Source organism: Pinus tabuliformis, chromosome 7 (genome assembly GCF_031772625.1).
Source record: "Pinus tabuliformis cultivar Carrire ecotype Pingquan chromosome 7, CPIR1, whole genome shotgun sequence".
Classification (NCBI taxonomy): Eukaryota; Viridiplantae; Streptophyta; class Pinopsida; order Pinales; family Pinaceae; genus Pinus; species Pinus tabuliformis.
In genome coordinates, this window is record NC_142293.1 from 1,532,454,203 (window position 1) to 1,532,471,727 (window position 17,525).

The 17,525-nt window shown below is 39.9% G+C and overlaps 1 protein-coding gene across 1 annotated transcript; it reads right to left on the reverse strand.

Moving 5' to 3' along the window:
* Positions 1–15,736: 15,736 nt before the first annotated feature.
* LOC149253692 (benzyl alcohol O-benzoyltransferase-like) lies at positions 15,737–17,269 on the reverse strand. Its single transcript, XM_089454569.1, has 3 exons — positions 17,011–17,269; positions 16,837–16,979; positions 15,737–16,690 (listed from the first exon to the last, which is right to left on the reverse strand). Exons 1-3 carry the CDS (start codon positions 17,267–17,269, stop codon positions 15,779–15,781), a joined length of 1,314 nt encoding a protein of 437 aa, XP_089310695.1. The 3' UTR covers positions 15,737–15,778.
* Positions 17,270–17,525: the final 256 nt, after the last annotated feature.

Below are 17,525 nucleotides of genomic sequence, written 5' to 3' on the forward strand. Positions count from 1 at the left end.
ACTAGAGAAGAACAAAACGACAACCGGAGACCGCGGGTGCTGACCGGAAGGGATGGGAACGGAGAACGGGAGGGGAGAGATCCCCTCCTACAAAGAGGTAATAACAGGAGAAGCTAGAAAGGAGAAGCAGGGCGAGGGAGAATGGAAAAATGAAGGAGAAACTTGAGTTGCTGGAGCACAAAGGAGATCAGGAATCCCAAGCAAATGTCTACCAAGGGCAACGAGCAAACCCAGGTTTGTAATACCGCCTAATAGATTAGAAAATTACAGAAGCTACATGAGAGATTATGCTTTGATTTGTAAGTTTATAGGATACTGGCCAAATGAGAAAAATCTCATGAAATGGATCCATCAGAGGTGGAAACCAAAAGGACATGTAGAGGTCAAGCTAGGGGCGAAGGGGTTTTTTACAGTCATATTCTCTAATCTAGAAGACAAGGGAAGGATCTTTGAAGAACAACCCTACTTCATGAACAATGTTGGTCTGTTCATGAGAGATTGGGTAGACTGTTACAACCCAGATAAAGAAAAAATGCTAGCTGCCCCGGTATGGATAAGACTTTTCGGCCTACCATCAGAATTCTGGGATCCAGAGATCCTCAAAGGTATCGGAAATTCAATAGGTTCATTCGTGAAAGTGGCAGAATCAACAAAGAGAGGAAAATACACCACATGTGCTAGAATATGTGCGTATATGAATATCACTGAGCCCCTTCCAGACACTATAGAACTGGAGTATCATGATGAGGTATGGAATCAACCTTTAGACTACGAACACATTCCATTTCGCTGCAGAAGGTGCCATGAGTATGGCCACCTAGTTAGAGAATGCCCCATTACACTAGCTGAAAAGGAAAGGGAAGCAGAATATGAAAGGAAAAACGCAACAAGGAAAACAGAGAAGGAAGAAGAGGACTTCCAAGAAGTTCAACGCAGGAGAAGAAGAGGAAATAGACAGGGGCCGGCGGGTAAGCAAAGAGAAAACCAGAAAACAAAATCTCTAAACAAATTTCAAGTCCTACAGGGAGAAGGTCTGGAAAACGAAGTAAGCGAAGAAGAAGAAGTAGAGGAGATGGATGTAGCAGAGGAAAAGAATGATAAAGAAACAGATAAAACAAAAAAGGACCAGAGGGTAGAAAACGCAGAAGAAACCCAGGAGGAGTTAGGAGACATGGAGATAGACCTACAGAAAACAACAGGAGACGAAGAAGAGCAGGTAATGGCAAAGCTTTTATAGGAATGGAAAAGGCTAGACGAAAGATTCATCCCAGAGGAGCAAAAACAGAGGTATAAGGAAGCATTCAAACGATATAAGGAAAAAAGGGGATTAACAGGAGACACGGAAAATCAACAAGTAGAAAAACAGGAAGTGCAGATCATAGGAGTGAGCAGCACTAGAAAAACAGGGAAAAAAAGAGGGAGAAGAACTTTGAATGAAACGATACAAGATGTGGGAGAAATGCTTGTCAGCTCTGGAAGAGTGATACCTCTCTCTGAGGTATTCCAAACCCGCCCAAAACTGTTAAGATGATTATAACAAGCTGGAACGTAAGAGGCCTCAACAGCAGAGGCAAACAAAGGTATCTGAATGAGAGATTGAAAAAAGAAAAACCCAGTATAACGATTTTACAAGAAACAAAAATAAGCACCGAAAAAATGAGAGAAATTTTGAGTAGAAATAGGAGGAGATATGAAATAATGGGACAAGATGCAGTTGGGAGCGCAGGAGGATTAGTAATAATATGGAATCCAGAGGAAGTTCAATTCAGTAATTGGATGAGCTTTCCAAGAATCTTAACAGGAATAGCAAGTATCGTAGGAACGGCGGAGGAGGTTTTTATAACAGGAGTTTATGGGCTGCATATCCAGAGTGAGAAGGAAAATTTCCTGCAAAATCTAAGAGCTTTAAGAGGTCTAATTTCAGGGAAACAATGGATCATAGGAGGGGATTTCAATCTGATCAAAGCCTCAGAGGAAAAAAGAGGAGGAGTAAGAAGATTGGATAAGGCAGTGGAGCAGTTTGGAGACATGATAAGGGAACAAAAGTTGATAGATATTCAAACCATTAATGGGAAATATACTTGGAATAACCGAAGAGGTGGAGCTAATCAAATAGCCTCGCGCCTTGATAGATTCTTAATCTCAGAACAAATAATGATGAAGGATGTCTTCATAGAAGCCACTATCCTCCCGGTAGCTGGCTCAGACCATTGGCCGATTAAACTAGAAATAGATTTAAAACAAAGGCCTGCTAACAAACCCTTCAGATTCGAAGCCTTTTGGCTAAGAAATGAAGGTTTGATGGAAAAACTAGAAGAATGGTGGAAGGCAAGCGACCAAAGAGGAAAGAATAAGATGCATACTTTCCAACTCAAATTGAAGGAAATGAAGAATAAGTTAAAGAAGTGGAATAAAGAAGAATTCGGTAACATAATAGAAGAAAAGAACAAACTAGAGCAGAGAATGGAAGAGCTTCAGCAGTTAGACATCTTAGAAGGCATACAGGAGGAAAGAACAAAAGAAGAAGGCACTATACTAAATAAGCTAGAAGAAAGAAGGAAACAAGAAGAGATTTTATGGAAGCAGAAATCAAGGGTGCAATGGCTCAGGGAAGGAGAGAGGAATACTAAGTTCTTCCATAAAGCTATGGTCCAACATAGACAAAGAAACCGAATTTTCTCAATTAGAAATCAGGAGGGTCAGAGAGTTCTTCAACATGAAGAAATAGAAAAAGAGCTGGTTAATCATTTCAAAAATATTCTTAGAGAACCTCAAGCTGACAGATCTGAAGCCATATCGAAGATAAGTAGAGAAATCCCAAATATGGTAACAAGAGATCAAAACCTAGCACTAATGAGGAAAATTACGATGGAAGAAGTGGAGGATATAGTAAGAAACATGAAAAGGAATAAAGCGCCTGGACCGGATGGGTACACAGTAGAATTCTTTCAAGCTGGGTGGCATTTTCTTGCAGAAGAAGCGCTGGAAGTTGTAGAGGAGGCCAGAATAAATCAAAGACTATGGCCTGGAATAAACGCAACCATGCTGATCCTTATTCCTAAAACGAATCAGGCTGATCAAGCTGAAGGTTTTCGACCCATAGCCCTTTGTAATGTCATCTACAAAATAGTGGCTTCAGTTGTGGCTCAGAGATTGAAATCGATCCTCCCAAGCATCATATCCCCAGAGCAAACTGGGTTTGTAGAAGGGAGGCAGATACTGGATGGGTTAGTGGTGGCTCAGGAAGTAATTCACACACTGAAAACGAAAAAAGAAAGAGGCATGCTGATTAAATTAGACCTCTCAAAAGCCTATGATAGGCTAAGCTGGAAGTATTTAGAAGCAATTCTGAAAGCGTATGGTTTCTATGATAGATGGGTGAATTGGGTTATGAGTATGATCTCAACCCCAAATTTCTCTATCCTGTTGAATGGGGCTCCAACTACTACTTTCAATGCAACGAGAGGCCTCAGACAAGGGGACCCCCTATCCCCCTTCCTGTTCATAATAGCAGCAGAAGGATTAGGCAGATACTTTAAAAAATAATTAAGAGAAAGGAAAATTCAAGGGCTCAGACTATGGGGAAATCAAACCACAGTTACGCACCAACAATTTGTGGACGATATAATGATATACTGCAAAGCAACTCTGAAAGAAGTGAAAAGGATAAAGAAAATACTTGAGATATTTATGGAAGGCACAGGGATGGAGGTTAATAATGAGAAATCCAGAACCTTTTTCTTTAACACTGTGGAACCCATTAAAATTCATCTAACCAGGGTCCTGGGCTACCGGAAAGGAGATCTCCCTACCAAATACTTAGGTACTATGTTAGATTTGTCCTTGCTCAAAATTGGAAATTGGAAGAATACTCTGGAGAAGATCACAAAAAGATTGGAGAATTGGACTTTCCGGGCTCTGAATTTAGCAGCAAGGGTTATTCTGTTAAAAGCTACTCTTCAAGCAATTCCGATATATCCTTTATCCGTAATGGCTGCTCCTAAAGGAATTTGCAATAAACTGGTGGAGATTTATAGAAAATTCCTGTGGGGGGGACCGAAGCAGCAAAAGAAGTGGGCGCTATGTTCATGGGATAGTCTAACTAGACCAAAGGAGAAAGGTGGTTTAGGCCTCAGAGACCCCTGGACCTTAAATCAAGTCCTCGGCGCCAAGCTAAGGTGGAGATGGATTCAAGGGGGGCCGGATCTTTGGAAAGAAATCTGGTCAACTAAATATAATATGCCCCCTGCCCCGGAAGACATTCTTAGGGTGCAAGACATGCCACGAGGATCAGATATTTGGAATCTCACTATTCAAAGCAGGGATTTAATAGACAAACATATATTCTGGGAAATCAGAGGGGGACAGACAGCGAGATTCTGGGATGAAGCCTGGCAGCAGAGGGAGAAAATGATAAACTTGCAAGAAATGCAAGAAATATACAGAGCAGGTATGGAAAGAAGCCTCATTACAGTTAAGGATTACTGGGCTGAAGAACAAGGAAATGAGGAATGGCGAAGCTGGAAACCTTTGGAGGAGTGGAAAAGAGATGCAACAGAAGACCAGAAAAAAGTATTTGGAAAGGAAATAGAATCCAGAAAGATAAAAAAGAGAGATGGAAGAGACATTCTCCGATGGGGTAAAGAAACGAAAGGAATATTTAACATAAAGGAAGCTTACAAAGCAAAAACTCAACAAGAACCGGGGGAGGAGGATCAAAAGTGGAAAAGGATATGGAAAGCAAAATGATGGCCGAAGATAAAATTGTTTGCTTGGCTAGTAGGAAGGAAGCGGATTCTAACCTGGGATAGAATTCAAAAAAGGGGATTCTCTGGCCCTTCAAGATGCTATCTATGCCATTCGGAGGAAGAAGATCAGGAACATCTGCTGAATGGATGTAAGGTTGCCCAACTCCAATGGGAAAAAACAAGAAATCTATTCTCAACAACAGAGAGAAACCCTCATGATATAATCCAAACCCTTTTCGACTGGGGAGAAGGAAAGTTCCAAAGTAAAATAGTTAGAAGAGCATGGAGTGTTACAGCTGGATTTAACGTTTGGAATTTGTGGAAGGAAAGAAATAGTCGAATATTCAAAGGGAAATCATCAGCGCCGGAGGAAGTATGGAAGAGAACTCTAAATCAAATTAGAGAATCAATCTTAGCAGAGAATTGGGCAGAAGGGATTGGAAAACCTCAGATAATGAAGCTGATATTTTAAAGCAGCTGAACCTAGATCAGGGGATGATTTACCATCCAAAAACAAAGCAGAATCAGTCAATGGAAATCCAAAGTCATGCAACCTATCGAAAGCCTCCTGAGGGTTTTGTGAAGCTCAATTTCGATGGCGCTGCAAAAGGGAATCCCGGACCAGCGGGTTTTGGCGGAATCTTCAGGAATAGACAGGGGGAGACAGAGTGGATATATGCAGAACATGGAGGAACAATGACCAATAATGAGGCAGAATTCATGGCTGTTTACCAGGGACTCAAAATCGCTAGAAGAAATGGCTACAGAAAAATTGAAATTGAGGGAGATTCCACCCTGGTAATAGATACAATCAGAAAATTAATCAATGGGAAAAAATGGGAAAAGGTTGTAAAGAGCTGGAGAAGCGCAAGCTTAGTGCGAGACATCGAGGATCTTTTGAAAGAGGTAGACTACAAGATCACGTTGCATGTAAGAAGGGAGGGTAACAAACCCGCAGATTGTTTAGCGAACTGGGGAAGCAAAGAACCCCTGGATCGAATTGATGACAGCTGGACCAATCAGGTTTCGTTGGCAAAATGGGATGGTCTCAATCAGCTCATTGGAAAGGATAATCATGATGCAGAACAAAGTCAATTATGATCATGCGCGGAGCGGGAACGGGAGAATGAGGCACGAACCGGCGGCAATAAGGAGAGGACGGAAGGACGGCGCTCTTAATCTTCTGACATCAGTATTAATTGAGGTGGCAGTAAGACAGCAGCAAGGCCCAAAACAAATAACGATTCTCAACAACAAAACCATCATTCGAAGAAGGAGGGAAAGTAGAAGTGGAGCGAATTCCCATCATCAGAGCAAAGGGGGCGAGAAGGGTATTAGAGAGATCAAAGGCAGAATGAAAGATATTGGAAAGGGCTCGCGGGAGGAACCAATCTGGCAAAGAATCCCGAACCAGAGACTTAAACGCTCAAAAATGGGGGAGAGAAGCGGTAAAACAGTCCAAAAAGAGAAGGATAGGGAGGAAGCCAAGAATTTCGAATAGGGAAGAGTCAAAATTGAAGTGGAAAGCTCGGAAGAAATGGATCTCAGACAGTGCGAAGAATGCAGAGAAAAACAGTTTGAAATTGGGCAGAGCAGCAGAGGCCCAAAGCAAGGTGGTCAGAAGCAATAGGAGAACAGGGGACGAGGACGACCCCGTCAATCCACTGACAATGCGGAGGGAAATAGAACGCAGAACAGGCGGCGAAAAAGGCATAGAACAATTAACACGGCTCGGAATGAAGCGGAACAAGCTTATAATCTGGATTCCAACGCAGATATAAGGAGAATTATCGACGCCATGGAGGAAAAGGTTTTAGAGGAGCCCTCCGACCCGGAAATGGAGGAATGGTCCTCGCAGTTACCAGACCCTGGAAACACGCGCGGGAGACTCACCCTGTACCGGCGTGCTCTGCACATATATTGGGTTCTGAAACATATCCTGGCCAAGGCCATGGAACAAGTGGCCTCAGAAATGGTGGAGATGGCGACTGAAACCACGGCGGCCAAGCAGGAAATTGCAAATGTGGAGGAGCTGGTTAGACTGCAGAACGAGCACCTCCTGGAGATTAAAGAAATGCTGAAAGCGATGAGGAAGGACAGCGACTGCAACAACACCGGCAAAGGAGATGCAGAAAACTGAGAGGCCTGTTTCTTGTGCTTCTGCTTTTTTGAAAATCAATTTTGTCTGTGAAAGTTTGTTGTATGGCATGCCAAAAAGACAGTAGTTTGTGGAGGTTAAATAGTTCAGAGAAAAAGATAGTTGGGTGGGATAAACGTGGGAAAGAGGGCTTTTATGTTTATAGTATTTGACAATGTCCAGACTTATAATAGTATTGACTGTTGCAAGTATAGGAGCCAACAGATCTGGTTTCCCTACGGGGCAGGTTGAGGCTCCTGAGTTTTGTACTATATTTTTTGCCTGTAGATAATAGAAATACCGCAGTTTACAAAAAAAAAAATTGTGCTGCAAAATCACTTCCGGGAAACTGGAAACTGACGACCATCTTTAACCAAGAGCTTCATTAAGTGCTTGAATTTCAAACGTGTGACCTTGTTTTGTTTTGAGAAACTTAAATCCATATTAAGGTTTTAGAAACAGAACCCATGTGTTATTCTAGAATTGTAGTGATATCTTGATCACAGAGATGGCTACCCAAACGAATTTGAAGAAGGAATGGTAAATTGTAGTTGGTTTTACCCAAACGTATTTCAAGAATACATGGTAAATTGTAGTTAGTAAAACTAAGCATAATTAATTAAAAATAAAATAAATAATTATGATAGTCTACATAAACATGTCTCAGAGAGTTTTGGTGTATTTCTGGAAAACAATGGTTAAATATTATGATATTATGAGAATGGGTGAACATAATAAAGTGAAAATAGACATTTTGAGCCATAAAAGTATGGCACAACTACAACCCAACATCCACCAACTTGAGATTTTTCATTTCCTCCTGCAAATAGAATAAAAGGAAAGGGTTCTCATAGAGCATTACATTCAAGTAGTTGTCGTCGTTATCAAATCGTTTCCAAGGTTCATACATTAAAATTTGGTGCGTAAGGATGGCTATCACAACGATAACTAAGAACATCCTGAGATAATGTCTATTATATACTACACTATATGGATTGTTTTTCCTTCAAATATTTCATCCATTGACTTCGATGAAGTGCCCATGCCTATGGAATTTCATTACCGATTGAGATAAGGTCAATTATATACTACACTATATGGATTGTTTCCCTTCAAATGTTTCATCCATTGACTTAGATGAAGGGCCCATGCCTATGGAATTTCATTACCGATTACCTTTTTACTTCATGACGCCGAAAAAGGTAACAATGAAGTCTTCAACCAGATGGAATTAAGTCTTTGAAAATGTACGAAAGATATCATCAATGAATAACACATTTATATGATTTGCAAAATCAATCTTATGATTTGCAAAATCAATCTTATGATTTGCAAAATCAATCTTAAAGTTCAATGGAAAATCCATATGTAATCATATTTACATAGGTTTTCAATCATAAACAAATCTCCATAAGAATTTTTTTATGACTTTACATATAATTTTATGACTTTGGTATATATGTAAGGATGATTTGCAATAATTACTCAATGGGGGGCTTCATTCAATGAACCTTTAACATATCACATGTGTTTTAACATATCACATGTGTTTGTGGCATATTAAACAATATCCTTAATTTGATTATGTATTAGAAAATATCTCTAAAAATCACATTATTTAGCCCTCTACAAATACAAACACAATACACTTTCTTAATTAAAAAACCCTACTTTCACTAGATGTTGTGGGTATCTATTTTTCCATTAACATGTTTTATACCCCGTTATATTTTTTCATTCACTTTGAGTGCCATTTTTTATACGTGCCAATATAAAAACCATTTATCCCTCATATATCTGCCAATATATTATGTCATTTTTTTCTCAATATAAATCCTACAATATGAATGCATGTGGTATGGTATTGCTTCCCCAATAAAACCATCGTGATTTACTCATGCCTCCCATATATAACATTTCTCCTTTGAACATATTAGTGTAGTTACTATTAAAGTTGAAAGCATCCATTAGCTCAATAATGTTCATTTTCATCAACCATACAATGCATATGGGAAATACTAGCTTCAATTTCTATAATCGTGATACATAATAGAGTTGTATTCCTCCAAAGACCTGTGATAATAGTACCCAAAAATATTCCTTTTAACAATTGGTCACTTGAGACTCTCTCTCATACTGCCAACTACTTCAAGTGTTGAACTTGGCATAAATGTTGACACCTAATCCTCAGCAGTTGGGTGTACCCAGAATGTGAACAGTCATCAAGTAGATGAACTGATCAGTCACATTCCTGTATATAAACAATAGTTACCTAATGAAATACATCAATCAGTTTTTTCTGCCAAGTCTGGAGTTACCCTGGCCTGACATGGTATCAGAGCATAGGTCCCAGGTTCCTTTTTTGGCATGCCTTGTAACTCCTCTGTCCCATATTCTGGCATAACGCATCTGCCTGCTGGTTTTAGTGAAATTGCATCCGTTGGTTAACACCTCTGCCTTATTCCCTTCTGTTCTTAAATAATTTGTCTCTGCCAGCGCTCTGTCTGTAAAGCTTGTCTCTGACTTGCATAAGGACTGACAACGCTGCGCACTTATTCCCGTTAGAGAAACTGCAAGAGAAGAAAGTGGCATGATGGATGATTGAACATTGAATGCCCACGCTAAGCTTTCTTGTCGGAAAAACCTCAGGAGAAGAAATTGGCGTTACCGTGCTTTCTTGCAGAGTGCGTTGGAAAACGGGATGCCTTTGGCAGTCTGAGATCATTGTGTGGGTTATTGTTTTTTACTGTGGATGAAGTACGCCTCCCTCTCTTTGTCAAGAGCCACTCTACTCCGCAATGATAATGGTTAGAATATCATTTGGTCACTGAAAAATTGACACGCCCTTTTCATTGGATGTTATCACTATGGAGTAATTTGTCGTTGAAAATTTAGAAATGGCGACATTTCCATTGCAAGCTGCAAGGCTATGACGACATTTTGCATCGCAAACTGCAGATAGCATGTTTTTGATTTGAATGTGCGCTGTTTTAGATATTCAATACGCACTGTCTGATGGTTTTTAACAGATAGCATGTTTTTGATTTGAATGCACGCTGTCCATGGTTATATACAGTGATGATAGCACTGTATCTGAATACGCACTGTCTGATGATAGCATGTTTTGATTTGAATGTGCGCTGTTTTAGATATTCAATACGCATTATCTGATGGTTGTTAACAGATAGCATGTTTTTAATTTGAATGCGCACTGTCCATGGTTATATACAGTGATATATGAAACGACTCAATAATATTGGATGCGCTGTTGAATGTGCACTGTTTTAGATATTGAATACGCACTGTCTTGGAGCTACGCATTACCTCTTTACAAAGGGGCCGAACCCACGACCGCATGGATATGGTATGGTAACTGTGAGTGTGAATGTCCGTGGATACGCTGTGATAAGCATTGAGTCAAAGTATTGTGAAGTTTTCAAAGCGTTTATATATATCAGTCAAAGTGTTTTTGCGCATTTTATTACACAGTTTTCTTTTGAATGGTAATGCTGCATTGAAAAGTTATCATTTCAATAAAATGCTGATGCTTCTAGCAAACATTAGAGGGATTTGAAGGCTGTAACGTAAGGAATTTTTTTATCAGCAGAAGTAATTTTTTACAGAATGCATTCAATCATTTCTATGGTAGGAATAGTTCTCACTGGCAAGGAGAACTATCCTGAATGGTCCCGGATGATAAAACACACCCTCATCTTCAATGAGTTGTGGAAAGGAGTGTGTGTCGGAGAAGAAGACAAAGACCCAGTGCAGCCTACATCAGACAAAGAGCTCGTCATTTAGGAAAACAAGAACAACAAAGCCTATGCATTAATCGCAGCATCTGTAAATGAAGAAGTAAGTCGCCATATTTCATCATATTCAACTGCCTTTGAAGCTTTACAAAAGCTGAAAGAACTCTATGACTCACATTTTGCACTTGAAGTTGTTCAGCTCATGATTAAACTCTTCACTCTTGAACTGAAAATAATGATCCTCTTGCTCTTGCATCTGAAGTAAAATCCATAATGCATGATATCAAATCCACTAAGGTTGAGCTGGATATCCCTCTTATTGCCTTTCTCAAGGCACTCTATCCTACTTACTCCAATTATCTTGAGTCTTTACAAGCAAATGGAAATCTTAAAGATATAACCTTTGACTCTCTTGTGAAAAAGTTTGCTGAAAGAGAGAAAGCCTTTGGAAAGAAGACAGTCCCTGAATCTTCTGAAGAGACCGTGTGCCTTGCTCATAAAGAAAAGCATCCTGCTCAAGACTCTACAAGAGGAAGAGGTGGACGAAGAGGAAGAGGAAGATATTTCAGAGGCAGGGGGGCAGACATTCTCAAGGATAAAAGGCAGATCTGCATTGCATTCGTTGCAAACGAAATGGATCACATGATGCTTCTACATGCAAGCTACCATGGGACAAAATTGAGCAGAAAAGAAACCAGCAGAAGGGTAAAACTGATGATACAGACAAAGGTAAAGCACCTGAATTCGCTCACTATATTGAGGCACAATGTAACATTGGAGTAAATGAAGATTTGTTTAATGCTTCTTGCTTCTTCGAAAAATGATTGGTTGCTTGATTCAGGAGCAATCTGTCATATGACTCATAGGAAAGATTTTTTTGAAGATTTCACTGACAATGTTGATGGAGCAGTATATTTTGCAGATCAATCAAAAATCAAGCCATCAGGGTTTGGCACAATCAGGCTTCAACTGCCTGGTCTTCCAGACTTTCTTCTAGATCATGTTCTATATCTCCCACAGCTCAAGAGAAACTTGCTGTCCTTGGTCCACATCCGCCAGCAAGGTCACTCCATTCATATGTTTGATGGCAAGCTTGAGGTAAGAAAAGCATCTGACCACTCACTTGTCATGAGGGGAATAGAAGAAGAAAGACTTCTCAAACTGCAAGGAACCTCTGCTCATGCACAACATTTATCATATATTTCTCATCATGAAGAAGGTACACTTCCATCAAATTTATTATGGCATGCTAGATTTGGACATTTAAACTATGACAGTCTCCGCTTATTGAAGAAAAATGGTGTTGCTGGTTTGCCTACAATTCCTAGAAAACATAAGCAATGTGATGCTTGCATTCTAGGAAAGCATAGCAAACAGTCTTTTCATGATTCATATTCAAGAGCACATAGGAAGCTTGAACTCATTCATTCAGATTTATGTGGTCCAATTCCTGTTCCTTCTGCAAATGGAAATAAATATATCACAACATTTATTGATGATTACACCAGAATGTGTTGGGTTTATTTATTGAAGAACAAATCTGATGCTTTTCAAACTTTCAAGAATTTTCATAAGTGGATTGAAAATTATGCACAATCTCATATTGGGTCTATTCGCACTGATAATGGAAAAGAATATACATCAAATGAATTTGAAAACTATCTTCGCCAACATGGGATCAAACATCAAACAACTGTGCCTTATAATCCCCAACAGAATGGTGTAGCTGAAAGAATGAATAGAACAATCTTGAATATGGTACGATCCATGCTTTTCTTCAAAAATGTAAAGATAAGGTTTTGGGCTGATGCTGTTCTATGTGCTGCATATATAAAGAATAGATGTCCATCTAATGCTATAAGAAACAAGACTCCTTATGAATTGTGGTATGGACATGTTCCTTCGGTAAAACATCTCAGGATCTTTGGTTCCACCTGTTATGCTTTGATACCAAAGGTACATAGAAACAAACTTGGTGCTAGAAGTCGTAAGTGTATCTTCCTGGGGTATTCAAACACCTCTAAAGCATACCGTCTCTATGATGAAGTAAATAAAAAGTTTGTTGTATCTAGAGATGTCATTTTTCTTGAATCATCCAAATCTGACAGTGTTGTTGAGCGGCAACTTGATCGCTTGGGTAGATTCACAAAAATGAAATCATTTCAAGAGTTTGATAATCAGATTCCACATCTTGAAGGGGGGATTCCTATACTAGATCAACACGTGGAATCTTCTTCTGAAGAACAATCACCCCTGCATGAAACTCCAACACCGGATGATCCTTTATGTGATGTAATTGATAGAATTGGGAGACTCAATCTTGATTCAGTCCCAACTCAATCAACAGAGCAGCCTGGACCATCTCAGAAAGGTCCCCCAAAGTGGCTGACAAAGACACTTGAAAGTGTTCATCGTGATGAAATTGGAAAAACAGGAACCAGAAATTCAAACCGACAAAATGGAGGTGATGTAGATGACTTTAATTCACCTGTTGATATGGATGTTACTTATGATTGTGAATTGAACTTGTCTACAGATTTTGAACCAACTTCCTTCAAAGAAGCTGCTTCTCATGATGAATGGAAAGAAGCGATGCAAAAGGAGTATGATGCCCTCATAAAGAATCGCACTTGGAAGCTGGTTGATCCTCCATTTGGAACCAAACCAATTGGCTACAAGTGGGTCTACAAGAACAAACACAAAGCTGATGGCTCATTTGACAAGCACAAAGCTAGGCTTGTGGCAAAAGGTTTTGCACAGAAGGAAGGGGTCGATTATGAGGAAACTTTTGCCCCCACAGCAAAATGGGCCACCATCCGGACACTCTTTGCACTAGCTGCTCAGAACGATTGGAAAGTCCATCAAATGGATGTAAAAACTGCATTCTTGAATGGAGATCTAAAAGAGAATGTTTTTATGTCCCAGCCTGAAGGATTTGTTGTGAAAGGACATGAACATAAAGTATGCAAACTTGTGAAGTCCTTGTATGGCCTCAAACAAGCACCACGAGCCTGGTATGAAAAACTAACGGAGCATCTTCTGAAACTCAACTTCAATCATTTTGATCTTGATGATGCAAATTTATTTGTCAAGAAAGTTGGAAAAACAGTTGTATATCTTGTGGTATATGTAGATGATCTTTTAATGACAGGGAACAATGAAAGCTATATTGCATCCATAAAGAAAGAATTAGGAAAAAGTTTTGAAATGACTAATTTGGGCTATGTTCATTATTATCTTGGCGTTGAAGTAACCCAACATCCAAAATTCATATTTCTTTCTCAAAAGAAATACATTAGAGATTTGTTAAACAGATTTCGCATGACAGAGTGCAATCCTCTTTCTACTCCAATGGAACTAAACTTAAAGCTCACATCTATTGAAGGAAAGGAATTTGAGGATGCAACAAAGTATAGACAGCTTATAGGAAGTCTCATTTACCTCACTACTACGAGACCAGACATTCATTTGCTGTTGGAATCCTCTCCAAGTTTATGCAAAAGCCTTGTGAGGGACATTGGTCTGCTGCAAAAAGAGTCCTAAGGTACTTGAAGGGAACTCAAGACCTTGGAATCAAGTATACACAGGTGGACGACTTCAGCTTGATTGGATACTCTATTCAGACTTCGATGGAGACAAAGAAACTGGAGTATCTACTTCAGGATATGCTATGAGTCTTGGATCAGGAGCTGTCTCTTGGAGATCACGCAAACAATCAGTTCCAGTAGATTCCACAACAGAAGCAGAATACGTGGCAGCAGCTGAAGCAACGAAAGAAATTGTGTGGCTCAGGAAAATTCTTGAAGATTTGCAGGTAAAACAAGTACAATCAACTCCACTCATGATTGACAACACCTCTGCAATAAAGTTGGCCAAGAACCCAAAGTTCCATGATCGTACTAAGCACATCAATACTAAATATCATCTGATCCAACATCATGTTGAGGCCAAAACAATCCATCTCTGTCATTGTTCCACAAATGAGCAAATTGCACACATCTTCACCAAAGCGCTTGGAAGAGAAAAGCTTGAAAGATTCAGAACGATGCTTGGACTCACCAACATCCCTTCAGATTAAGGGGGGGAATTGTTGACACCTAATCCTCAGCGGTTGGGTGTACCCAGAATGTGAACAGTCATCAAGTAGATGAACTGATCAGTCACATTCCTGTATATAAACAGTAGTTACCTAATGAAATACATCAATCAGTTTTTTTTGCCAAGTCTGGAGTTACCGTGGCCTGACAATAAATATGGCGTTTAAGATGTTGTTAAAAAAAAAACATTTTAAGAGTAGATCATGTAACAAGGACTTCACTTTTGATGCGTAACAAGTTGATCCAAAACCTCAAATTCATAATAGATGTATCTTTTTCAAATGTACACTTCGAGTAATTATCATATACAAGAGTCACCCATTCTTTACTGAATAATAACTAATATTTTTTTATATTTTCTTGGTTTTCTTTCCCTTCCATCTAGAAAAAATACTCTAAAAAGTAATCCTTCACTTACCTACGTTTTCACTTTACACACCTTTCAAACATTATACTTTTTAAACATTATTGACATTAATTAATAATAATTAATATTTTCTATATTTCATTGATTTTCTTTCCCTTCCAGCTCAGAAACAATACTCTAAAAGGTAATCCTCACTTATCTATGTTTTCACTTTACACACTCTTCAAATATTATGTCTTTTCAACTTTATGCTTCAAATAGTATATGATAATGATTAGTATATCAACATAAATATTTTTATTTTTATTAAAATAAAATAAAAGAATCATAAATTATAAATGTATTATTTAAATATTATTATTTTTAAATAAACACCAATTACTAAAGTAGGAATATGCCACTTCATCAGCCCAAGCAATATGAACAGTAGTCAATATAATAAATTTATACAAACCTACCCTCACCAAACTTATAACAGTTTGGCGTCTAACCATTCAAACGACACTTAACAGGAGAAAACCTAGAACAGCTCAAACCTTACACGGACAGAAAAACGTAAGCCAATAGCTAGAACACTACCCAAGCTATCCAACCCAACTTGATGCTGGAAATATTGAATTGCGACACAGCCGACCTAGAAAGCTTATTTGGGACACATATTTTGGCGCTACAAAGTTTTAGAGATGGGAACGTGGAAAAGGGTGAGTGTGCTCCATCGGCGCATCACCGATTCCTGCTTCAAATCGTCTCATGGCAGCAGAGGTCAAGCAAATGGGAAACACTATTCCCTCCACGCGGCTTGTATTACGAGCAGCGATGAAGAAGTTGATGATGCCCGGCACTACACCCACTCCACTTTGTGCAGGTCCTCCGTAGGCTGCCCTCCCCCAACCGAAGTCCACATCTCTGAAGCCCATCTTGGTAACGTCCGAAACGAAGAAGGAACCCACCACTGTAAAGTGAGGTCGCCCTCCCAATTCCATCACATCTATCCCCGATCGCACGTATTCGTCGTTCACAGCTGTTTTTGCTTCGTTTATCAGTCTCACAGCGAAAGACAGCGGTTTGTTTAATAGCTCTCCTGCGGTCGTCTTCGCGCATGCAAGGCTTATCCCATTCCCGTAGAACCCTTGAGGAAGTGGCGGGTCGGTTTTCATCCGGGCATTCACGGTGAATATGAACCGAACTTCCTGCTCCGCGGGCATTCTGACAGCCTTCGTTCTCAGACGCCACAAAAATGCCGATAGAGCTTCAAAGCTTGAGCACTTGCCTTGCCCTACGGCTTGTCTCTTCAGCGACTCGATCTGCTTGTGTCCGAAGAAGAACGAATTGTGGATCAGCTCGTTAGCTGGCACCGTCTGCCCATATTTGTCTTCTATTTGATCGTATGCGTAGAGCGGAAACTTTACAGTGGGATACGTCCGCGGACGGAGGCTTTCTCTTTCCCAGACCGGAAGAACAGAAGGACTTGTCGCTCCCTTCGCCATTTCCGCAAGACCGTTCATGAACTGAACGAGGCCAAATGCGTCACTAAGGGTATGATTCAAAGCTATGGCGAGTATGAACCCTCCGCATCTCAATCGTGTTACCTGAAACATTATGATTAGCTGTACGGTCAGAAAACACATTTTCTGCAATAGAAATACGGTCAATGCCACCGTGCAAGATAACAAATGCAGGCGAATACGAACTGAATTCATCAAAGAAAATCGAATCAAACCATGAATGAATTAACCTGAATGAGAAGAATAGGAGAATTGGTAACAGCCTCTGGGCCGGGCACATCACGCAGCAGATCTTGCCAGCAGGGAAAGGACGGTAGGAGGTCTCCTAATTCCTCCAGAGCAACGTCCGCATCGGCTTCCACAAACAGCACACCTTCTCCCGTGCACTCGGACCAGGAGCTTACCTGTGGGCGCGTCTCTGACTCTTCCGGCCAAAGGGTAGTAGAATACCAAAACCTTGGCCAGCCCTTCTCTGATAACCCTGGCGGGATCCTCACCCTTCATCGATGGGTTGAACCGATAGAACTGAAAGACGGGGATATGAAATCTCAGAGTTCCCTGATCATCGATATTGGAAAGGTATAGAAACTCTTTCGGAGTAGGCGCCAATGGCGGAACCAGGATAGCCCCCTTTCTGGTGACCTTGAATTGCAGAGATGCCATTAAATAAAAGTTAACCCGAAAGAAATAGCTGAGCGGCGTTAGAGACCTTTGGCGCTGATACTGCGTGAGTCGATATGCTTTATAACTATATAAATGCTTTCGGATGTTTGCAGATCTACTTCATTATTTTATACGTCTATTAAGTAAATTAATGTGCATGAATTCTTATTATTCATTTAGTTTATATAATAGCATTAAATAATTAAAAAATCCGTAAAAAAAAATGATAAAAACCTCATTAAATACGTGAAAAAAA

Bases quoted from the DNA above. Each gene is read 5' to 3' on its own strand.
- LOC149253692 (XM_089454569.1), bottom strand. From the start codon at position 17,269: ATGGCATCTCTGCAATTCAAGGTCACCAGAAAGGGGGCTATCCTGGTT. The intron at 16,980-17,010 runs GTAAGCTCCTGG...GCACGGGAGAAG, and splicing joins AGTCAGAGACGCGCCCACAG to GTGTGCTGTTTGTGGAAGCC. The intron at 16,691-16,836 runs GTTAATTCATTC...ATAATGTTTCAG, and splicing joins CTCCTATTCTTCTCATTCAG to GTAACACGATTGAGATGCGG.